Source organism: Topomyia yanbarensis, chromosome 3 (genome assembly GCF_030247195.1).
Source record: "Topomyia yanbarensis strain Yona2022 chromosome 3, ASM3024719v1, whole genome shotgun sequence".
NCBI classification, from domain to species: Eukaryota; Metazoa; Arthropoda; class Insecta; order Diptera; family Culicidae; genus Topomyia; species Topomyia yanbarensis.
The window spans coordinates 348,518,594-348,544,304 of NC_080672.1; the positions used below are offsets into that span (position 1 = coordinate 348,518,594).

Here is a 25,711-nt window from a genome sequence, read left to right on the forward strand (position 1 = left end):
CAAACAGATATAAAACTACATAACTAGCAGGAAAGCAATGAAACTTCGGTTCGGTGGGGTGGGCAGCAAGGAAAACTTTCTCTTTTGCTACAACTCGACCGAATCGCGAGACTGCATTTACTGACGGTTCGGTTAGACTTACCCACAAGTCGGACCAATGTGAAGGTTATTGAACCAATTGGATGGATGGCTTACTGGCCTTTGGAGCTGGTGGGCTAACCTTGGGTCTAATTTGAGTCGGTGAATTTGGAAATCGGCCAGCTAGACACTTCAGTGAAGATGTATCTACTTTGGAATCAAATTAGGTAAAGTTGCCCATATGGAACATTTTGTGAGATGCCAGCTACTTGTGCAACAGGTAGGTTGCAGGGTTGCGCCCAAATGTGGAATAAGTTTCATATAAGCTGATCATATTTTTGAAATCTTAGGCTCCGAAAAAAGGATTTGTATTATATTTTTGTTTAAATAAATCACAGTCTAGTTCTATTTAAAGAAAAGTTTCTACATATACATGTGTTAATCGAATATTTCCAACTAATGAAGTGTGCATTTATCGAATATAAAGACCACTCCAAATAGTAATTAACAAGCATACCAACCATACGGAATTTAAGAGCACTATTTAGATTTTCGGAAAAACTGCCTTTCTTGAACTTCAGAAGTCTCGACTAAAACTCAAGAAAGAGAACTCCTAGTCATAACCAGGTTGAAAGGGCCAATGAATCATGCGAGGTTCGCCGTAACTTCTTTGAGATATTACGACATTGTGAGTTGTTACTTAAGGGGTTACATACCTTTTTGCGAAAAAAGACGAAAAATGTTTGAATTTTTTAATAGATCCACGTGAAATGCCTCGTACATGTACACTTGCGACTACTGCTATTCACGCATATCTTATAACGCACAACTCGAGATATTTCTGCTATCGCAGTCAATTTGACTGTTTATAACATAAACAGAAAGTACGTCCATTGTTCGGCTTATTTGCGCATAATGAACTATCACCTTCTGATAATTTCAAATTGGTTGTTTCATACTGTGGCAGAAATGGGTTTCCACTCTTAATCGGCAGTGATGCAAATGCCCACCATATAATTTGGAGCAACTCAGATATCAACTTGAGAGGCATCGAATTGATGGAATATTAAAATTTCTATTGAATTTTCTACCTTTATGGGACTGATTTGTGATTGTGGGCAGAATACTTAATGTAGAAACTTGCCCGACATTTGCATGATCTGGCAGAGAAGAGGTGTTAGATATAACTCTCTGCTCTGACAATATTACGCATGGTTGACAAACTGGCTTGTATCCGATGAGCTCGAACCGTCATTATCTGATCATAAGTACATCGTCTTTGATTATTTAAGCGTTTCGCTAGTTATCGTCATACATCGTAATCCCAAATCTATCAACTGGGACCTCTCCGAAGAAAGCTTGACGCGTAGGATTCGGGTGTATTTTCCAACGTTTGAATGTCCAAGTGACTTGGATATAAACGGCTTTACTTCCCTTTCGAAGGAAGACGTGACCACAGATTTTTTCACCTCTGAAAAATCTCAACGACCTCTGCTGGTATTGAACCCAGACCAAGTGGGATGGGTAGCGGTCACGCTTACCACTCAATCACCGGCGCTGTCAAGTGACTTGGATGGAATTGTGAATTAACCCATTATATCCTAGCGTATGAAATTTCATACGCAGAATTATCCATCGTTTAACGTGTATTTACTGTAGAATTTTGGCATCTAATTGCTTTATTATTGCACTAATGGGATCTTTACACCTCATATTTTATTGTGAAACAAGACTGCTGCCATTTTTTGTAATTTTATTTACATTTTTGAACCGTGTATAGTAGGGACAAATGGCGGCTGAAAAGTAAGCAATACATTTAATTAGATTTTATTGTTGGAATTCGTTCTAATAATTCCATTATGTGACAAAACGTTCCCACAGGTATAAAAGAAGTGTTGTTTATCAGAAAATCCGAAGAAATATGTGAAACAACTTAAAATTGGTTGTTTTTATTTAATCGTACGAAATTTTTTGCACGAGATATTTTCATTCTCAAACCCATTTTAAGCGGCGATTTTATTTTTCCCATAATCTTTGAAACATTTTTTGATGGAATTGAAGATATCACTGCATTTGGCTCACTTTTTGAAACCCCTGGGATATAATGGGTTAAACAAGCTCACTCATAGTAGCAGCATATCGAAAGGCTTGTCCGCTTCGAGTTATGTGAGAAGCCCCTTGATGGAATACCGAACTTACCACACTTAATAAGTTATGTAGAAGAGCTTGGAATCGTAGATGTAGGGACGGGTCGGAGGCATTTAAGTTGGCTCGCATAGCATACCAAAACCCTCGCATAGCATACCTTTCGACCCTCGGAGGGCAGTGGTTGGAAAAGCTAGGAGACTAGTAAATTAAATCAGAGGTAATTTTACGGCATTTCTCATTCATCGATTGTCATGGTAAAGAGAGACAAGTCTGTCTTTGCCGTGAGACATGCTGGTAGACTTGAACGATTCGTAGCCATGTTGCCTAAGCTCGACTCCTACTAGTAGAAGATAAAAGAGTAGTCTGTAACATTTTAAACCTGTTTCTAATGGCCCTGCCACTTCTGTAGCTGTTCTTTAATAATGCAATGACACATTCGGATTTTTGGTTCAAAATACATAGATGAACCTATGCTATGTAGAGGGAGCTAAACCTATGCTATTGTTTCTAATCCAGTGAAATAAAGAGCTATAGAGTTTTCTATGAACCAAGTCGAATACAGAGAAAATACAGCAGTAGTTTTGCAGTACCGACGAACGATCTTTTAAATTTCTAGCGAAAAAGGGTTATAGACTGAAAAATGGTTTCAAAAAAAAAAACACTGCGAAAGATTACAAACCTAAATTGGTTTAGGCCAACAATATCTCTTCGGGAGTGTTGTCGTTCTGTTATCTCAATAGCCCCTAACGCTTTAATTTGTGGCGATATTTGTTTGTTTTGTGGACTTCAGCCACGGTTGTTAAAGGCACAACCTGTAAGGAAGGTTTCGGCGATTTAAAAGTGGCGATTTTGAAGTTAGCAATAAAGAACGCGAGGGAGCCCCACAGAAATTCCCAGCTAAAATAATTACTTAGTGAAGAGCCATGCCGGATGCTCGAGGAACTGTCAAATACATTAAATGTTGATAAATCAACGGTTGGTAAAGACTTACACGCAATGGGTATGGTACATATCAGAGAGATATTGATGTGGTGGGCATTTGCATCACTGCCGACTAAGAATGGAAACCCATTTCTGCCACAGTATGATACAACCCTTTTGAAATCATCAGAATCATTATGTGGCAAATAAGCTGGAACTATACTGGTGATGAAAAATGGATCTACTACGACAACCCTAAGCGACCTAGGTCATGGACTATACCAGGAGAACCCGGTCGATCAGTACCGAAACGAAATATCCATAGTTCGAAGATTATGTTGTGCATTTGGTGGTAACAAAAAGGAGTTGTGTATTACGAAGTTCTTAAACCGTCCGAAACAATCACCGGAGATCGCAACCGACTGCAGCTTATACGTTTAAACAGAGCTAGAAAAAATGCCAGAATGGAACGATAGACACGAAAAATTAATTCTGTTACATGGCAGCGCCAGACCCCAAGCAAACCTGTCAAAAACTATCTAGCAAAACCCGTGAAAAGCTATCTAGAAGGAATTAAATGGGAAATCTAAGTGCACCCGCCGTACTCCCCAGACATCGCCCTTTAAGATTTTTAGTTGTTTCGATCTATGCAGTCTACGCTTTCTGGCGAAATGTTCGCATCTGCTGAAAACATCGAAATGTGGCTAGAAAATTGGGTCAAGTTTAAAGATCCAGATGTTTTCTACAAAGGAATGCATTTACTGCCTGAAAGACGGGCGAAAGTGGTCGCATCTATTGGGGATACTTTGCATAAAATTACTTGGGAAGCATATGTTCAAATAAATAACTTTGAACTGGAGTCGACTGTTTCCAATTTTTAGGTTAGGTGTATGGCTTTGCAGTCTAATTTTTAAGAAAAAACAAACTATTTTGTCTTCATCCGACGTTTCGGTCCGTTTGGGACCTTTTTCAAGGATTCGATAATTGTTGTTTTGTTGTCAGATCTGTTGTTGTACAACAATGGATTGTCATATGGTTTTTCAGGATCATCTGTTCCGATCGTGTAAAGTTTTATCGGGATCGAAATGCTCGTCTTTTCCTCTGAATTCGGTTCAGTTAATATCTTTCAGCTAACTGCTAACTTCGAATTCAGAGGAAAAGACGAGCATTTCGATCCCGATAAAACTTTACACGATCGGAACAGATGATCCTGAAAAACCATATGACAATCCATTGTTGTACAACAACAGATCTGACAACAAAACAACAATTATTGTCGAGGTTGTAGGGCGCAGGAAAAGACCGTTTTGATAGCGAACTTTTTAATAGGCTTCAACTAAAATTTAATTTGAAATTAGTGAAAGTTTTGGTACCTTAATTAACACTTACAATTTGGTGGGCTGTTCCTTCCTTGCGCCCTATTTAGCTGTAGCGATTTACAGCTTGAGATTTTCCTGTCTAACAAGTTTATAATAATATAATATAATATTTTAATATTATAATATTTTCTTCTCTTTTCAGGTTAACTCACCTCTTTTTTACAGGTACTCCACGACTTCCTTCTCTACTCTCCTATCTTTCACCTTTTCTAATTTAATTGATCTTTACTAATCTTACTATACTTCTCTATCAATGCTTCAATTTTCACCATCAACTTTATTTGCTGCCGTTCGCGCTGAGCTTCAGTAAGGAAAAGGAACTGCCAGAAGCAATGTGGTCTGGTCGCTGACAGTTTGATGACGTTATTCGACTGATGTCAAATGACGACTGTCACCCATTGACGCGACGCTTAACTGTTGCTGCTTTGCTTTGACGCTGACGCGTTGCCTTTGCCAGGCAGTGTTGCTAGCTCGACGGTTTCTGCGTTGACAGTCTCCCCCGGGTGTAGTCCGGAGTCTGCCGGAGCTCCACTCCTCTTGACGTCGAGCAAGGCCAACCGCGACACCGGTCGAACACAGATCTTGTCGCCTATCTTCACGACCGCTCGTCGATGTCTGCCGTCCGCATGCTGCTTCAGGCAAACTATTCGGCCTCGCTCCCAGCCACTCCGTCTCGTCGGCTCCGCGACCATCACCAGGTCGCCTGGTTTCAATGATGGTGTCTCGCTGAACCATTTCGGTTGCCGGCGGATCACCGGCAGATATTCCACCAACCAGCGCCCCCAGAATACATCTAGCTGATGCTGGATGTGCTCCCAGGAATCCCCCAGGATTCGACACCGAACTGATTCGCTGATCTGTCTCGGTCCTTCATCTTCGTCGTTCATTTGCTTCATCCCATTCGAACTTAACAACAGGAAGTGGTTCGGGGTGAGGGCCTCGGTCTCCTCGCTCTCCAATGGCAGATACGTCAGAGGCCTTGAGTTTACGACACTTTCAGCCTCCACGACCAACGTCTGCAACCCCTCGTCGTCAAGCTTCCCCTCGGAATACGCTTCTTTCATTGCAGCTTTAACGGACTGTACTAGGCGTTCCCACGCTCCGCCCATGTGTGGCGCTCCTGGTGGTATGAAGTTCCACTTCGTGTTTGCACTGGTAAACGTTGCGGACAGTCCCTGGCTTATCTGGTGCTGCAGTACTCGATCGGCTCCTTGGAAATTCGTTCCGTTGTCGCTGAAAAACTCGGCAGGTGGCCCGCGCCGTCCAACGAATCGGCGGACGCACGAAATACAGGACTCTGTTGATAGTGTGTAGGCGATTTCTAGGTGTACGGCACGAATCGTTAGGCAGGTGAACAGTGCGACCCATCGCTTTACATTGGATCGCCCCAACTTCACCAGCAATGGTCCGAAATAATCCACCCCTGTGTAGGTGAAAGCTCGCTCGTGATGGGCTAAGCGGGCAGATGGCAGTGGTGCCATTGGAGGGATCATTGGTCTGGTTCGCCGTATTTTGCAGGACGGGCATTCTCTGCCCACTTTTTTGACCACCAATCGAAGCCTCGGGATAGCGTACAATTGTCGAACTTCGTTAACGACCGTTTCAGCATTGCCATGGCGAAAGTTGCGGTGGAATCGATGCACCAGAAGTTCCGTGACGCGATGCCTTCTCGGTAGAATCACGGGATGGCGCACGTTGTAGGCGACGTTCTTAACTGCCGCGATTCGACCCTGTTCACGTAGCAAACCCTTCTCGTCCAGCTTCGGCATCATTTGGTAGATGCAACTGTTTTTCCCGATGACTTCTTGACCGGTCTCATTGGGCGCTTTGTTTGACAGCGCTGCAACTTCGTCCGGGTATTGTTCACGTTGCACCAACTTGAAGATGACTTCTTCAGCAGCCTTCAGTTCCGACTGTTGTAGCTGTCCACTATATCGTGGCTGTTTCTTCGATACATTGTGCAGAAAACGGAGAACGTATGCGGTCGCACGTTGCAACCTGTTCCAGGAAGAGAATCGGTCGAAATCGATCGTTGGTTCAAACGAACTGTGATGTAGTGTCGATACACGCATTTCTTCCACGGTAACCATCACCGGTTCCTTGCGACAGGTCCAATCTGCTTCCAGGAGATTCAGGAAATGCGGTCCTTGGAACCACTTGCTGTCGTGGTTGAAGTACGGTCCACTACCCCATTTCGTTGCTTCGTCCGCTGGATTGGATTTGGAAGGCACCCATCTCCAGTCGCTTACCGAAGTATGCTCAAGTATCTCACCTACTCTACAGGACACGAACTGTCGATAGTTTCGAGGGTCAGCATTAATCCAGGATAGCGCCGTTCTGGAATCGGTCCAGAAAACCGTTTTGGAAACCGGGACGTCGAGGTTTTCCTTGACAAATTTTGACCACCGTACGCCCAGTACACACGCCTGCAGTTCCAGCCTGGGAATAGACCACGGTTTCAGGGGGGCGACCTTTGATTTTGCCGCTACTAAGCTGCACTGTGGTTTACCGTGTTCGTTGAAGGTGCGTAAGTAGATAGCGCACGAATAGGCTACTTCGCTTGCGTCGACAAACACATGCATTTCAGCCCTGAGGTAGGTCCTTCTCGTGGCGTTGGGGAAGTAACATCTGGGAATTCGGATCTCTGCGATATGGTTGATCATCTCGATCCACCTCTGCCACTTCGCATAGACTAAATCGCCTACTTGTTCGTCCCAATCCGTGCCTTCGCGCCACAGGTCGTGGATCAAGACCTTTCCGTGGATGATAAACGGCGAGAGTAACCCCAGTGGATCAAACAACGTCATGACGCAACGTAGAATCTGCCTCTTCGTCGGTCGGGTTACCATGCGAATCAGTGTTTGTACCTCGTCGCTCATTTGAGTAGAGAAACTCAGTTCATCGGATGATGGGCTCCAAAGCATACCGAGCACTCTCTCGGTTGTCGACCCGTCGATCAGGTTCAGTTGCTTCTCAGTTCCATCTGGTACTTCGCCCAGTTGCTCGAGGACCGTGCCGCTATTTGATCGCCAGTTGTGCAATTTGAAGCCTCCTTGGCCGTGAATGTATCGCACGTCGTTTGCTACCTTTGTCGCCTCTTCTACGGATCCGAAACTCGACAGGTAATCGTCAACGTAGTGATCGTGGACGATCGCTTTCGATGCCTCAGGAAACAGTTCAGCGTGCTGTACTGCGTTCCGATTTTTGACGAATTGTGCCGAAGCTGGTGAACAGGTGCTCCCGAAGGTAGCGACATCCATCAAGTAGATCGTAGGTTTCGCCGATGGACAAGCGCGCCACAAGAAGCGCTGGGAATTCTTATCTTCCTCTCGGATACGAATTTGGTGGAACATTTCCTGAATATCCGAGCTGACCGCCACCCCATACTGTCGAAAGCGGAATAGCACGGCTGGAAGTGACGAGAGTTGATCCGGACCTTTGAGAAGAGCGCTGTTAAGTGAGACTCCATCGACTTTGGCGGCTGCATCCCAAATAACTCGGACCTTTCCTGGTTTCTTAGGGTTTATTACCGCTCCCACCGGGAGGTACCATACCCTTCTTGGGTCCGCTGCATCTATCTCCGCTTTCGTAGCCCTGTGCGCGTAACCCTTTGCCTCGTATTCGCACATCTGTCGATGGAGGTTCTCTTTTAGCAGCGGATCGCGATCCATTCTGCGTTCGAGACATTCTAGACGACGTACCGCCATCGTGTAGCTGTTCGGGAATTCTACATTGTCTTCTTTCCACAACAAACCCGTTTCGAAACGGTTCTCTACTCGTCGGGTTGTAGTTTCCAGGATGGTTAGCGCTCGTTGTTCTTCCTTAGACATTGGAATGTTTGACGGGCGCACGCCTGCTTCTTCGATGGCAAAAAACTGCTTCACCGTATCGTGAAGTTCTTCGTCGCAATCGCATCTGCTTACGTGGAAATTATAAGCTTCGGTGTCACCGCTTTCTCGCGGGCCGTAGACACACCAGCCCAATCTGGTTCTCGCAGCTATCGGACCGGTACCATCGCCCTCTCTTACTTTAAGTGGTAGCGCAAGTCGTAGGTTGTCGATTCCTATGAGGATCTTAGGCTTTGCGTTATGGTAGCTGCTAACCGGAATCCCCCTAAGGTGGGCGTGTTTTGTCGCTGCTTCTTCCACCTGGAAACTCTGACTCGGCAGATTGAGACATTGAACCGTTCTTGCGTTCACTATCTTGTGCCGTTTGTGCTGTCCTTCACCTGCGATCTCGAAAGTGATGCGTTGCGATTCCTTTTCCATGCGGGAAGTGTTTCCCGTCCAGCGTAGACACAAAGGCTGAGGGCTACCTTTCAGACCCAACGATACAGCCAGATCATGTTCCATTAGTGTCAGATCTGATCCCTCGTCCAAGAATGCAAAGGTATCAATCGAGACGTCGCTTCCATGTAGGATCACGGGAATTATCCGAAACAGCGTCGACGAAGTCAGAAGACGGTGGGTGTGATTCTCCGCCACTAATGCATTCGATGCTGGAGCCTTTGGAGGCCCACGTAGAGAGTGAATTATTCCACATTAGCCGTGAACGAGAACAGGACTGAACTAGCAAAGTGCTGAAAATTAAACAAATTTTGAAGATTGTCGAGGTTGTAGGGCGCAGGAAAAGACCGTTTTGATAGCGAACTTTTTAATAGGCTTCAACTAAAATTTAATTTGAAATTAGTGAAAGTTTTGGTACCTTAATTAACACTTACAATTTGGTGGGCTGTTCCTTCCTTGCGCCCTATTTAGCTGTAGCGATTTACAGCTTGAGATTTTCCTGTCTAACAAGTTTATAATAATATAATATAATATTTTAATATTATAATATTTTCTTCTCTTTTCAGGTTAACTCACCTCTTTTTTACAGGTACTCCACGACTTCCTTCTCTACTCTCCTATCTTTCACCTTTTCTAATTTAATTGATCTTTACTAATCTTACTATACTTCTCTATCAATGCTTCAATTTTCACCATCAACTTTATTTGCTGCCGTTCGCGCTGAGCTTCAGTAAGGAAAAGGAACTGCCAGAAGCAATGTGGTCTGGTCGCTGACAGTTTGATGACGTTATTCGACTGATGTCAAATGACGACTGTCACCCATTGACGCGACGCTTAACTGTTGCTGCTTTGCTTTGACGCTGACGCGTTGCCTTTGCCAGGCAGTGTTGCTAGCTCGACGGTTTCTGCGTTGACAATTATCGAATCCTTGAAAAAGGTCCCAAACGGACCGAAACGTCGGATGAAGACAAAATAGTTTGTTTTTGCTTAAAAATTAGACTGCAAAGCCATACACCTAACCCAAATTAATAACAAAAAAGGCGGGATAATTAAAATAGTTCTGTGTTAAGTCCTGCTCTACAATCCAATCGTCGCAGGTTCGAATCCCACTATTCCTCTGTACGGTTGGTTTGGCATCGATTCATACAATCAGCGTGTTCGTTTTTTCTTCTCAGACCCCGCCTTTTTGCGTGTTTCATTATGCTGGAAACAGAGTTAAAAATATTCAAATTCATTGAATGAAAATTGATCATAGCCAGGCGCATTCATTTTCAATATTCAGTGGCGCAGCTGAAAACGTCAAACAAACAAACCGCCCATTCATCCATACAGATTTTCATTCGTCTCCGATTATTACACGATGCGACTTTACTGGCATTTGAAAACATTTCTAGATAATTACTGAAATGAATATATTGTACGATATTCAACTGAATGAATAAGGATGGATATGTGAATGAATATTTTTTCTATTCACCGCGAGTCGCGTCAGGTTCAGTTTCAGGCATCAAAAAAGAGCTTCGACTATTTTTAACTCTGGCTGGAGATGATTGATGTTCCCGATTACTGTTTTTTATAATTTGACCTTCTTTACCGACGAATCAGAGTTAATCGTATACGTTACGTGTTCTTGAATCGTATACTATTTAAGGATATGGTATGTAATGTGAGATTTTATCGCTTATGCAATCGTAAATATATTGCCTAGAATCGGTTTAATACTAATAATGATCGCGCTTAATGTGTATATTGTTGACAGAAATCGTCAATTTCAATAGATGTGTACGTATATCGCCTCCAGATTGGTACGCATGTGCCGTTTTTTGTGCATTTAGTGCGACTGTTTTGGTGGTATATAAATACGTATTATTCAGCTGCATCTGGGATATGACATCAAAAAGGCTGGCTGGGTTTTCGTGGTTGTGAGATAATTCACAAAATTAAAAGTCTTGTTATTTTCTCGTGAATATTATTCATTGTTCCATTCATCCCTCACGATGGCTTCATTCATTAGTCACGATTCACCTTTCGTGCTCGTCAAATATTTCACAAATCATAAAATGCGTCTCCACTTTCATGATATAGTCATTGGAGTATGCAATTTTGTGCATAATTATTACATTTTTAGGTGAACAATTTGACAGAACTCGCGTTCCGTGAACTGGTTCATGATTCCTAGTGTATTTGTCACATAGTCATGTTGTATTAGTTCATAGTATATTGTCCACGATCTATCTTTTTGACTTTCATGCAACTGTGCACATGATCTTGAAATTTTCACGTGAACTTTATCAAAATTAAAAATATTATTCACTATTCATGAAATATAACATAGTTGTGTACAACTGTAGGGAAACTATTAGAACTTCGATCACCGTTATTCATTTGATAAGGGTTTGTGTGATGCCCGAAAAGAGACCGAAAAATACCCTGATCGCCAAAAAATTGTTAAGGGGTGCGTCTGGTGCAAAATGCTCCAACCGAAAGTAGTTTCGTTTTGCGATTTTGATGGCTAGGCAACAATTCATTCAAAAAAGTATTTTTCAGTCACGCAGAGAGTAAAAGTCCAACCATTTCCACGGCGAGGAGCGCCACGGCGGATATGATAACTCTTGGTAAACTTGTCTGGTCAAGAAATTCAGTTCCATTTATAAAGATTCGACTTGTAGTTACTCGATGAAACAAAAAAAAAAGCAAATGAATTTCGGAAAATGGCATATAAAAACGGAAAAATCGCATATTCATGTTGCTCACTTTCCTTATAAAAAATGGAGAGAAAAAAATGTTTATGCAGTTCTCCGAGGTTCATCGACTGGCTACATAATTGAGTTGAGTTGCGCATTTAAATTTATCTCATGATCATTTCTTAGCTTCCTGATGTGCTGGTCTTATGATCTGTTTGCTTCAAAAGGTGTTCTTTTGTTATGGATATTTTCCACATACATTATGCATTTTACTATAAAAATGAGTAATGAATGGCAGGAGTGGTTATGGTTATCCAAGAATTACCTGGCGTACAGTACTTTGAAATAATATTCAATTGAAAACCGAACTGCATTGCATTGCAAATTCAGGTACAGGGTTTTAATGCCATATTAGTGATATTTTAATGCCTATATGATGCAATAGACCAATGCTTACTGTTACTTGAGTTAGTGTAGCTAGTGTGATATGATTTGGCCGCACATTCGAAGCCAAGAAAGCGTAACGGCGTAAAGCTAGACCCGTCGTCGGAGCCAGAGGCCCCTCGCAAGCAAACCTGGGTACCACTCGTTTGTGCGATTCACTGAAATTTGGGGGATATAGTTTAGTTTAGGTTCAACTGAGCATAGCAAAGTTTGGTAGCACACGAATAAAAACGATGTGACGTATCCGCATTAGGTGGCAGCGGTATTTATTTATTTGTTTATTTTATTGCTTCAGTTGCACTTGTTCTTTAAAAATAATGAACTAAATAAGTTGGGTTTGCAACAAGTGTAATTAGAAATTTATGATATTGTTATCGAAAATCACAGCACCTATATTTTTATGTGCAACAATAACAGCAAGATATGCTGAGAAATAAAAATTAATAAGTTTCAATCATATTCATAAGGTTCAAGAGACTTTAGGTGAGCGTGTATCAGAACTACTATGCGTAGGAAGAAATGTGTTCAGCAACCGGTTTGTTCATATAAAATCTTCATTAAACTCTAGAAGAAGAATATAAATCGATTTTCTATATAATTATGTTTCAAATAATGCAAAATAATTGCTGGAAAAAATATCAACCTATTTGAATGGTGCTTTTGAAATAGTTCTGTTTTTGTCACACTAGCATGCATTACTGGGGCTCGCAAAGCAACTGTATAGCGAAAAAACCCGCAGATACTTTTTCAGAAGCACCGTTCAGCTAGTTCGATTGCTTGCAACTTTGCATAATTTGAAGCATGGTAATCTAATATATCGACTGATATTCTTGTTTTAGAGTATAGTAAAGGTTTTATATGGGTAAACCGGTGACAAACATGACATATTTTTTTCTCCTGTGTATACTACCAAGCGTTCAACCAAAGTTTCATGAACCTTAATAAAAATGTACCTTTCTTTGAAAGCTACTTATTCTTTGAAATCATGTTTTCTGCTTCTATAAAAATGATTGCTATTGTTAAAACTAAATGGCGATGTCAAATGATAACTATTCTATTCAGTCTGCTTCCTCATCTCGTACAGATCAGAAGCCAAATAGCGCGCCGCTTGCGAACAGCACACAAACAAAAAATACTATCCGCGCCGCGCCGTTCTAACGTGTACATATAGACACAGGAAAGTTCCGTTGCACCTAACTTCGAGTGAAATGCAACAACAACAAAATAAATTTCGCCCATTACGGGAGAACACAATCGCGATTGATTTTTCGCAAACCTTCAGTGCGCGAGGTGGAACAGTTGGTCAAGGTGAAAATGGAACTTGATCTTACAGAGGTTTAACACGTCCAGCTTCACCACACCAGGAATGTAGTACTAATAACGTTCAACTCCTTAGCCGAGGCAGAAAGCTTCGTAGCAAAGAACAACATGCAACATGTCGTCGAATATGAAAACGTCAAAACCAAGATCCCCGTGTATATGGATCTCGATCTAACTGAAATAAAACTCCATGATCTGGCACCTCGTACTGGCACGGAATATATTAAAAGATTCATGTCGAAGTATGGAGAAGTGAAATCAGTCTTTAACGACACATGGAGAAACTTTTTTCCTGGCATTCCCAACGGTGTTCGGGTTGAATGCGACGGAACCAACCTATACCGTCTTATTTAACATTCGAGGTCAGATCATCGCAAGGTGTTAACTACATACAAAGAACCCTTTGCACATACCCTGGACAGGCGCCCACGTGTCAGTTTTGTAACAAAACGGCACACTACGGAAAGCCATGTGCCAAATCAACTAAAGAAAATTCATCTACTACAACCCACACCACCTAACAGCCTTCGACATCTACTGATACACCACAGACAGCCGGTCAAAAAATGCATGCCGGACAAACAATATTCCACGGTATCATACCAGATACCAGAGTCATACGAAAACGCAAAGAGCACCAAGAATCTAACAGCGACGAACAAAGCTCCCACGATGAAGACATGGACGTAAACATGAGCGAAGGAGAGGGCAGACGGACTGAGCAGCAAGCTACAGTAGGTAAACCGGGCCCATATTATTGGCTCGAATCAAAACTCGTCGAAATGTCAATTGACGATAGGTTCATCCGGAGTGTTCATTTGTGTTTACATTTTACTAGCGTTGCCAATTTTATTTTGTGTCCAGCAACCAATGTGGCTACGCCACATCGCTTTTACGCGTGCTGTCCGACTTCGCTACCGCTCAGTCGGACTTAAACTAGGAATAGCCCCTATGTTTGAGTAAGTCGGGCAAACGAGTGGGTCACAGGTTCGCTTGCTTCCGACGGCGGGTCGGTGGCCACCTCGCCCGGCGGATCCTCAGCGGCTTTGCGCCGCTTCGGTTTCTAGGCCTCGGTTATGCGGCTAGGCCGCATCGAAATGGTACCCCTTGAACATTCTAACTTGAATCGGTTGTGTCACAGGAGCCGGAATACGAATTAGAACCAGCCAGCATTCCGGCTGAGTTAAACTGGGAAGTTTAGTAAAATTTAATCTGGAAATAAAATTTTTTTGGCAACGCTCCAGCACTCCGTTGATTTCACCACCTGGGCGCCAGGTTGACGACATGAAATGAACTTTGTTTACTTTCGACAAGTTTTGATTCGAGCCAACAACATCCAGCCGGGTAAACCTGACCATTGCTCACCACCAAGAAAGAAGATAAACACGAGAAGCGGAAAGCAGTGCGCCCAGAAAGGCAGCAATAATATTTGATTATTTTTTACTATTATTTTATGAACTGTAATCTTTGAATTGTATACGAAATCAAAAAGGCGAAGGAGCCTTGGGGTTGAAACCTTAATAAACAAACAAACAACCGAACTATTCTATTACTTTGGATATTTAATTTATCTTTTTTTGTTTCAAACATTTATCAAACAAATATTTGAATATCTAGATTTAGACCGTTTTTACAATTGCTTGTATTCTAAATTTTGCACTATGCTATATTTCTCCTTAGTGGAGAACAATTTTGGTACAAACTATATTTTCTCCATTAACAACAAAGTTACTTAAAACCATCTGTGCGCGTGAAAGTCACAAAACCTACAATTGAATTAGTTATGGAATTTGCGCTTCGACTTCGTCTCATCAAAATCCGACACTAACTTAGTTAACGGACTAAGCTAGCGCCTAGTGCATCTTGCATTGGCCTGCTAAGCCAAATCAAATGTTTCAATTTCATTACTTCTCATCAGCTTAAAATGAGCTTCTTTTCTTGTAAGACATCACGCTTGACTAGGAGTTTGTTAGTATTTTGTCAAAGAGTGTCTAGAGCGTCTTCTAAAAGAACGCTACAGATTCCTCGGGCGCTGTTTGTACACGGGACATGGTATAGACTCTCCCCACAATAGGTACACTTTTTCACAATCCCAATGCAAGAGTCATACTTGTCACACCGAGACTAATTTCCAAAATTGCACATTTTCTTCTATTTAGTGCAATGCGGAAAATGCCCCGCCAAATACAAGTTTATAAGGACACACACACTTTTGTTCCGTCTAATGCGATTACCATTCAATGAAGCAAACGGTGCTTCAAACAGTCATCTCTGTGTTTCAGTATACAAACTCAAATCACACCATTGATTTCAATTTGTGAGTGGACACATAGACGCGGTATTACTTAGGGGCCGTACACAAATGACGTAGCTTTTTTTGGTGATTTTTTACCCCTCCCTCCCCCCTCGTAGCATTTGGTCACAAAATTCTAACCTCCCCCTCGTAAATAACGTAGCATTTACCTACCCCATCCCCCTCGTCCCATGCAAAGCGCCCGGGTGATGAAAAAAAATTACATGTTTTTCAATTATTTTATATACATGTGCTTTCAAAATGTTTGACGACTTTTATCAACATTTTCATTATAACAGCAAATTGCGTGCAACATAAGCCCATTTCATCACAAATATAGTGTTGATAGTTTTGTTTTCAATTTTATATGTCAAGGGGAGCATGAAGAGAAGTTCTCTCAGTTCACAATCCTGCAGCTGCCAATGATTCTAAGAAGCATACGTTCATCTAAATTACTAAATTTTGTTTGGTTGAATCCGAAGTGAAAATTTAATTCAGCTTCCAAACGAAGTCTACTGGTTAGCAACATTAGCTAACTAATGTAGCAAGTTAAATCTGCATACAAAATCTTTTCGTATTTTTGCGAACTTGTAATTCCGCGAATCGTAAAATTTACCTTATGAAAAACCGCATCAAAAGTAATTTGTTTGAATTTAAATTCATTTCTCTTGGGAATGGAACATCATTAAATTGTTTTCTCTAAACAATGGGTTTTAAACTTAATGCTACGTCGCACAACTTCTAACCCTACCCTCCCCCTCGTCACACTTCGTCACAAATTTGGTATATCCTCCCTACCCCCCAAAATGCTACGTCATTTATGCATGGCCCCTTACCTCGTCCTCACTAACGTCATTTACTTGCTTTAGACAAAATATCACAATTAAAGGGAGGACTTAGCGTTGTTGGTAAATTGATTGCCTTATACGCAATTTACCTGGCTTTCGACCCCTCAAATTGAGTTTTTTTTGCACAGGGTTTTCTAGCTCGAAAAATGAAGTGAATGATCCTAAGGTTAAAACCTCTATAATAGAAACAAAAAAATCATAATTCGGAGCTTACCTGGGTGAACTTTCGAGATCTGCCAAGGCTGAATATTTCTAAGTCACTTCTTTCGAAATCTTTAGATTAATTAGCGGATTATCTTTGATCCGAAAGAAGATCATATTTGGTCCGACTGAGTTCAATGTGTATGGTTAAAACGAGAAGATGGAGTGCTACAGATTTACTTAGCAGCTAGCAAATTAATGTATATAAATTTTCATCGGTAATAGATAATAAGAGCATCTTTGTCTCACACGCATTTGTAAACAGGTAGGGGTAGGTAATATTTGGTACATAGCCGGACTATTGTAACGGCGCTTGGACGGGAAATTCAAATCCAATGGTTTGCACAGTAATCTACAACGCAACAATCAGGTCATAGCTCCCAAAAACTGCCTCATCAGTATACTGGTCTTAATACACAGTCTCCTGATTAGATGCTCGCTATGTCGCCTTCAAACACCTACCGTCAAACTAATTTCACAAATATATAATTCAAGATTTGCGACTGGAATAAGACGAATGTCGCGCCAACTCGAACACATGTTGGCAGCACCCTCTCAGATTTTTTTCTGGTGTAGGGCTCTGTGCTCTGGACTCGAGACACTGGGCTCAGTATTTTGGGTTGAGGACTCTGGTCTCTGGACTCTGAACTCTGGTCTCAGGATTCTCGTCACTGGACTCTGAGCTCTAGATTCTAGACTTTGAACTCTTGATGCTGCACTCCTCACCAGGCATGCACAAGAACGGTGCTGCTCAGTGTCCTATTCCTGTGCACTGGCTCATAATGTGTCAGAGCTAAATTCATTGAGCTAGTGCTTGTGCTGGTTTTCGATGAGCTAGAGTTAGCAAGTAGCACGAGCACCAATGAGCGACAGCTCTCGCTAGCACGGTGATAGTTAGCACGCTGCACGGAGCTATAGCTTAGCTATAGCAAAGTAGAATAAAAAACAATGCGTTTGTGTGAGTAATGATGCCTGCATCGTATTTTTAGCAACCTGTCGCACATTTCCCAACGGATATTTCTTGCTTTGTCCTATTCTTTCGTTCCATAGCTTACACTACTGTACCGTTCTAGCTCATCGGACAAGCTTACCGTGTCAGCTCATTGAGTTAGCTCGCGCTAGCTCACTGAGCTAGCTCACTGAGCTTGCTCGTGCCAGTTTACCGAGCTAGCTCATCGTGCTAACTCGTTGTGCAAGCTGTTCGAATCCTGCAGCTCGAGCACGAAGGTTACCTAGCACGAGCGGTGTCAGTGCTTATTGCTTTTGGTTCGTTCAAAGCGGCCGCTCAGCTCGTGTTAGGCTCTCGTGCTGTGCTTCATGCATCCCTGCTCCTCACGCTGGATTCTGGAGACTGAACTCTTGCCTCAGTATTTTGGGTTAAGTACTTCGGGCTCTGGATTCTGGTCTTAGAGCTCTGGACTCTGTCCACAGTAATTTGGGTTGAGGACCCTGAACTCTGGACCCAGGGTTCTTGACTCTGTTCTCTGCACTCTGAACACTGAGCTCTGCATTCTTAGCTCTGGATTCTGAGCTCTCGCCTCGTGATTCTGTGCTATGAACTCTGGACTGTAGACTGTGGTCTTTGAGCCATGGGCTCTGGGTCTTGATTCTGGAATTTTGGACTCTGTGCTCTGAACTCTACGGTTTGGACTCTGAACTCTGCACTCGGAACTCTGGATTCTGAGCTCTGTCTTCGGAACTCGGGGTTCTGATCGCTGCGCCATGGGCTCTGGACTCTGCATTCTCGACACTCAACTCTGGATTCTGGACTCTAGACTCGCCTCAGTATTTTGGGTTCTGTTCTCTCTCTCTCCTCGGGACCCTGGACTCTGGGCTATGGAATCTGGAGTCTGCAGTTTTCTCCTCGGGATTTTAGGTTCTGGTCTCTGGGTTATAGACCCTTAATTAAAATACACTGGAAAATAATTTAGTTTGGACAAGGAAAAGTTTTTTCCATTAACTTTTTTTTCTCGAAAGGGAATTTTAGACGGTAGGTAGGTAGCATAATTACCGTAAACCGGGGTGATTTTGATCATCGGGGTGACTTTGATCACTCGAAACTTTTTTCGTAGATTGCTTATTAAACCAGAATAGTCTACCGAATCATTTTAATTCGAAATGATTTTTACTCTAAACTTATAAAATACTGATTTGCTATACTTTTTGAGTATATTGTTCGGTTTTTGGATACAAAAACTACAAAAAACCGAAATCTGACTTTACCTGATTTTTACGAAGCTTCGTAAAGTGTCTATTTTTTATAAAACAAATAAATCTCAGATTTGAGCAAGAGTAATAAATTACAAGCGAGTTTTTATTTTCCTTTATATTGGGATATGCTAAATTTAGTTTTAAGAGCTTGTTTATTTTCAATAAATTTTAGTTTCACAATGGCAATTATTTCAAATTATTTTAAGCTAAAATTCATTTTTTTATTGTTCAATATTCCAACGTGTTGAAAAGGATGAAACTTTTTGTACATTGATTAAACACTGAAACAAAACAATTTTAGCAGTTTTAAAGGTTTCCAGAATCTTTTATTCTAGTTGGACACAAATTATACGAATTTTGGTTACTCAAATTTTACAGTACATTGAAATACTTTGTATAATACTAATTAACATCTATTTAACAATGAGTATCTTTCCATAATTAGTTTAAACAAACATTTGAATGAAAAAAATTGACATCAATAACTTAATGTGGGTGAACATGCAGGTTATCAAAGTCACCCCGGAACACGAAAACGGACTTCAACTTGAAATCATTTTTTAAAAAATAGCTGTAAACGGACAATTTCAGGTAAAACCATCCAATCTTATTCTCCAAACATCAGTACATGGTTTAAAAATATTAAACTTGTTAAAAATGTGTTGCGTCTAAAAATATGTAATGATTACTTCGAAAAGTGATCAATGTCACCCCGGTTTACGGTACCTATCTTGGAACAAAATTTCATCCAAATCAAAGATGTTTTTTTTTGCATATCACCTTTAAATTTTTAAAATCGATTTTTTTCAGTGTAAGAGTCGAGGAAGATTTTTTTCAATATTTTCATTCAAAAATTTGACTAATTTTGTGATAATCACTCCCACAAATTTTCTTTGTAGACATTTGAAAAAAATTGGTAAAGAAAATTCGACCCTTTTCAAAAGACAGTCTAGATCATTTTTGGGAAAACAAAGTATGCAAAGTGGCTTTTTGTGGCAAAGTCTTCATGTACAGAAAGTTTCATTAAAATCTGAGAGGGTGCTGCCAACTCTGAATACGATTTAGCGCGAAATTTGTCATGAGCGGCAGTCAAACAGAAACAAGCTTCGCTCGCATCTTTTGAAGTTCTTTTTTTAGTTTCTAACCATCGGAAATTAATACAACGCTTTAGGAAGGAGCATATATACTAATAAATTCTTCCGATTATTCTATAATAGAGGTGTTGTAACAGGCCCGTAACCAGGATTTTGTTTCGTGAGGGACTTAAAAATTATTTATTAAATATATTAATTCTGATGACTTGAGATAGTCACTGGAAACTGAATTATGTAATTATGAAAAGTTATTAGTAAAAACAGTTCCAAAACTGAGATAATACATACTAAAAATATGTTTTCTGTTACAAGACACTAAATAAAATGGCGGAATTTTTCGTGAAAAATAACAACTTTTATTTCAAATGAGTAAAAAAACCCCTGAATCGCAAAATTGTCTCGAAAAGTCATCGTAGGGATCAGGTACTTTTTACATAGAATGTGTATGCAAAGTTTGAAATAAATCGGAATGGAAATTAATACCGCAAATCGTGTTTTCCCCGGGGACGTTCTATAAAAAGTTTCGCAACCGAGTCGCTTGGCGATATGTTTGCATAGTAAAATTACGGAATGTTATTGAATATATACAAAAGCTTTGATCAATTCGCTTTACCCAAACTTCTAAAAAACGCGAAATTGGGCTATGAGGACAAAATAATTATTTTTGAGCCACCCCAATAAGCGTTAAAGTCAATTTCAAATATATTTAAATATCCTAATAGAAATTCGAAGCACAAACTGTTCTTTAAATAAACGTATAAACCTTCACGACATAATAATCATTTGTAAGCCACCCTAATGAGTAATTAAGGTTTTTTTCTAAGTTTAAAACGATTCAGTGCACAAAAATTATTAAAAAAATTTTTGGCTTTAGAATTTCTAAGAACAGTTTCGACAAAATAAATACTTTTGAGCCACCCTAATGAATAGTTAAAAAAAATTTTAATGTTATAATATCAAAAACGAATTCAGCGTACCAAAATAGAATGAAAACAGCATATTTTATCGACAAAGTTCCCTTTTGTTTTTAGTCGAGCCACTATTTGCTGGCGTTAGAGTGGAAAAATTAAACATATTAGATATATAAAACATATGATTTTTGTTCACGGTCCTGTTTTCGTAATGTAAAAACTTGATTGTTCTAGAAGTAATGGGACTTTGTTCACAAATTTGAGAACAACTTGTTTTCATGTTATTTATATTTTTACAATAACAAATTAGCTAAGGTTTTAACGAAAACCAAATTTTTTTGGCTTCCAACTGCTACGAAATATTGAAAAATAAGGAAATATAAATTTATCCAGGCACATAGTTTTTCTTGCAATGCATTTAAAATTGACCTTAACGTCGAGTAGTATAAAAAGATCCGTTCTTCAACTAAAGTTTAAGCTAAAAAAAAATCAATCATTCGGCCGTTTACCAAACATAAACAATCTCGGCACTTCATCCAGCCCACAGCCAAAGGTCAAATTGTCGCAACTCAGCTTGCTAGCACTTAATGTTCAGCTAGCAGGATGCACTTAGGTAGAGTACATTTTTCACGTGTCTGTTCCCGAACCAACCAAAAATTTCTGCATTCAAATGAGTTCAGCCGGTCGTCTTCCGTTCCACTGACCGACAAACATCATTCCAATTTGGTGAATGCAGGTGTCCGGTATATTGGCCATAATGGATACACAAATTGGTGAAAGAAAGAAACCGCACTTTCTGCCAAAGTTTCCCGGTTTCGGTAATTGTTCCACCCATTTTTCTCTCTTCTCGTGGCTTTTGATTAAATTGCACCATGCAGTCCATTCCGTGGAAACAGTTTATTGACTTTCATCTTTCATCCCATCGAACACTGTATGATCACTTTCTCTTTTAGCAATGCTTTGTGGGTGGAATAATGATCTCACTCGATAATAACTATGGTTAAAACTCACTTTTAAACTGTGAATCCCTTCGATTTGCTATGCAATGATGTGTTGGAAAAATGGATGGGGGCTGCTTTGCTCCTTTCTGGGCTGGTTACTAGCTCCTGCTGGGGTCCGGATCCTCCGAGTAGAAATCCTTAACAGAAGAAAACGGGGAACGCGTCGCGTCGCGAAGCTCAAACACTACCGAATTTCGAGATGGATAAATCCAAACTGACTGCTGGACTGGTGGACTCGAAAGCTTTCAGCATTGCTGGGCGCAAACCGATCGACTCCCCACCTCGCGGTGATGCCAGTTTTGTTTCTCCTTCTTCTCTATTTGGCGGCACGTGGTCTTTCACTTCACTCCATGGTGTGATCGCGTACGCACGTTGGATTTCGTTGCATACAGCTTCAACATGCGGTTGTGTGGGTACAACAACGACTGCGAAAACGACGAGTTTGGGTTCGTCGCTTAGCGGCGTTCGAGTCGTGTGCTAGAAATTGACCCATCCAAAAATGGTTCGATATGGATTATGGCCGCATGCTTGGAAAGTTATCACCAAGCCAATGTTACCAATATCTAACGGTGTTGGAGTCGACGGGATATTTGAACTTGGATATTCTGCCCCTTTCAGCGTAGTGATGATTAAGCGTCACTCACCCGTTTTGCAACTTTTGGCGATTGGTCCGAAAATTGTTTGTCACTTTGAAAAGAAAGATGTCCTACACGCGGCGAAGTTCATCAGCATTTCACCAACTCGAAAAACAAGTTCCAAGCCAAGCTAATTTGAATACCGGTCACTGGGAGCTTTTTATGCTCTGATGTTAAAATTCGAAATGGCAGTGGCGGTGAAATAATTTTTTGCTAAACAAGTACACTAGTTTATTTGAATCGATTCGTATTTAATCATTTGGAATCCCCGTCTGATGGTACAGGATCTAAGACACTGATCTTAGAAGTGAGTTGTCGAATGTTCAAGCCCCTACCAGAGAGGATTTTTTTGTCAATTGGTTCATATTGCCGCGTGTAGGAGTATTTGACTCAAAAAGATGGCCGAAATTCAAAATTTCAACTATATCATCATATTCCCTAGCAATTACTGCATTAAATGGCAATCATATTGTGAACATTTATTATAAATTGGCGAAACTACTAACTGTCAAAAGCATCACTTTTTTATAGTTCTACTTGATTGATTGAAAATCATGTGTGGAAACAAAATCTTCCATAGCATGCACATTTTCTATTTGTTAATAAACCAAATTCATGGTTTTATTTGAGTGTATATAGACCCTTGTATTCTAAAAAATATCAGTTCTAGAGACTTTAGATGTAAAAAAACAAAACCCGCGTTTTGCTCACCTTTCAAAATTTAAAAAGTTCCTGCTCCCAGTTCGTCCCAGTGCACAGTGGTCCAGATCGCTAATTTAGGAGGAATTTTTACTTTCTGCCAAACCTGTATAATTTAGCCGTATCATGTCTTAGGATGAATTTGTGTACATCAAAAGATGCTTCTTTTTATTGGAATAGTTATTAGGGTGGTTTTAATTTATCTAAAATACGAAAATAAACTTTTTACTGATGAAAGATAGAGCTCCACAGTCTTCCACAAAGTTGCAAAGTAACTTATTTTGAATAAATTTGTTGAATATATTAAAGTTCTATCTCTTCTAGTTTTTGTTATACAAGAAATTTAAAAAAAGATTAGGGTGTTCCTGAAAAAAAAGTTTTTTTAGTATAACTTTCGTATCTTTTACTTTTTGTTAACACAACCTTTGAACAGCTTATCGAAAACTGCAAGCCGAGTATTTTTTTCCAAGACACCGAAGGTCTAACTTTTGAAGTAGAATACTTCTAACGTTTCAATATGGGGTCCCGTTTCAAAAATTTCAGTTGAGAAATTTTCCCAGATTTGAAATGCAAATATCTTCCGTTCTACTGGACGAAATCGCAATATTTTTGCACTATCTGATCGGAAATTTGTGCACGTATTTCGTATTAAATTTTGGAATTACTGCGACTACTATAAATAAACCAAAACAAGGATTTTCAGAAAACAACGAGGAAAATGCGCAATTTGCCAGCATATCCAGTCAAGCCGTCAAAAAGGAGCATGTAAGCGTTTCATTACATACGGGAATGTTATATATACAGGTCACGCGAGCTTGTTTTGTATCAGTGGGTGCTCGCTTACCACACGAGCAACATGCTCGTCCGGACGGTACAATGAGCGGTATCATGTTTGCGTTCCCGTACCAAGCGTCATCGCAAGGTTCTTCGTGATAAAATGCAGGGAATCACCAAATCCGCCATTCGGCGTCTGGCTCGTCGTGGTGGTGTAAAATGCATCTTCGATTTAATCTACGAATGATGATGGTGTGCAAGAAAATGTCATCCGAGATGCCGTGACCTACACTGAACACGCCAAGCGCAAAACGGCAATGAATGTCGTCTATACTCTGAAGCGGCAGGGACGCACTTTGTATGGATTTGGAAGTTGAAAAGGTAGAACTCACTTGTATCATTATAAAAAAGGCCCTTTTCAGGGCCACCAAAATCATTTCAAAGAATAAGTTTGCATTTTCTGTTTCATGGACTGTTTCTCCCTGGAGAGCAATTTATGTTAAACCCTAAATTATGATTTATTTCAGTACGCAAATTGCAAATATGGTCAGAAACAAACTGGAGTGAAGTGGAAAACATTTTTACTAGGCGCATTCAAAAAAGGTTTCAATTCTCAAACATTTTACCAAGGTGCCGTATTACATTACTCTCTTTACCCTGAGTGTTCGATAATCTCCGTAGTGGAAACACAATTTCAATTTTGTTTTTTATCAAAAATATGTGGTCGGCCAACAAAGGTGTGGAGCTACGAAGAACACATATTGAGGACAACACAAAAAAGGACGAGCTTACATTGTGCTGTAGTCAGGTAAAAAAACTCAGCATGCTGTTGCTCACGCTCAGTTCGTTTCCAGCATCAGCATACAGCAGTTCGTTTGCAGCATCGCCCGCAAAATTCAAACCGCCGTCCTTTTGCTGCTGTCAGAAGAGTTGGCCAAGCACGCCGTCTTCGATGAAACCAAAACTGTTACCATATACACCAGCACCAAGTAAATTTCGAACACTGCCCAAACAAAAGGCCCTTTTCAAGGCCATCAATTTATCGACAAAGAATGAAATTGAAGTTTTGTTATTACAAGCATCAGCTTGTCAAGAGCGTTGGATGGTAAGTGAGCCACTTGTGAACAATACCGTCGCTTTCACGAGAATGGCACAAAATCAAAAGTTATTTGTGATTTATAGACAGTTTAGTGTAATGATTCAATTTACACAAATCGAACGTTTTCTAACGTTTCGATATAGGTGCTCCGTTTCAAAATTTTCGGCCAGAATGCTGCCTGTTTTTTCAAACGTGAAAATCTGCTGTTGTATTGAATGAAAACCTTCGATTTTTGCGCTGATTGGAAATAGTTGTGACTAATTCTGTAGAATGTACAATTACTGAAAATAACGGATTTTGTGAAAGCAGTGGTTGGTCCATACAATTCGATTCTAAGCGAGCCAGACTAGTTTTCGTTGGAAGGTCCACCTCTGACAATAGAAGTAAACTATTTTATTTTGAATTCAACTACAACTTCCTTGAAAACAGCACAGCTAAAAAACTTTTGGGAAAAACGCGCAGACCTAAATTTTCCACTATAATGGAAACTGCCTGTGCCCCGCCGCACAGCATCATCAAGATTGATAGTAATTCAAGCCGGGAGGAAAGAGGTTGTAAGGCAATGGAAAACGAAAATTTCATTTATATCTTACTGGAATATAATTGGCTGGTCCTGAAAAGAACTTGTTGGTTTGTGGTTTATTTTGGGTCACAATTTAGGCCTGCTCGATTGCTGATAGCTGTG

The 25,711-nt window shown here is 40.6% G+C and overlaps 1 protein-coding gene and 1 long non-coding RNA gene across 2 annotated transcripts in view; both read right to left on the bottom strand.

Moving 5' to 3' along the window:
* The window catches only part of LOC131690230 (clavesin-1-like), a 35,457-nt gene extending 13,410 nt beyond the window's left edge, over positions 1–22,047 (bottom strand). The window contains exon 1 of the mRNA XM_058975821.1: positions 21,830–22,047. Within this exon, the coding sequence (XP_058831804.1) occupies position 21,830 (1 nt within the window). The 5' untranslated portion in view covers positions 21,831–22,047. The remainder of the gene's footprint in view (positions 1–21,829) is intronic.
* Positions 9,128–9,714, bottom strand: LOC131690231 (uncharacterized). The gene is made up of 3 exons (XR_009305536.1): positions 9,389–9,714; positions 9,247–9,315; positions 9,128–9,193 (listed from the first exon to the last, which is right to left on the bottom strand). It is a non-coding gene; the product is annotated as an uncharacterized LOC131690231 (long non-coding RNA).
* Positions 22,048–25,711: the final 3,664 nt, after the last annotated feature.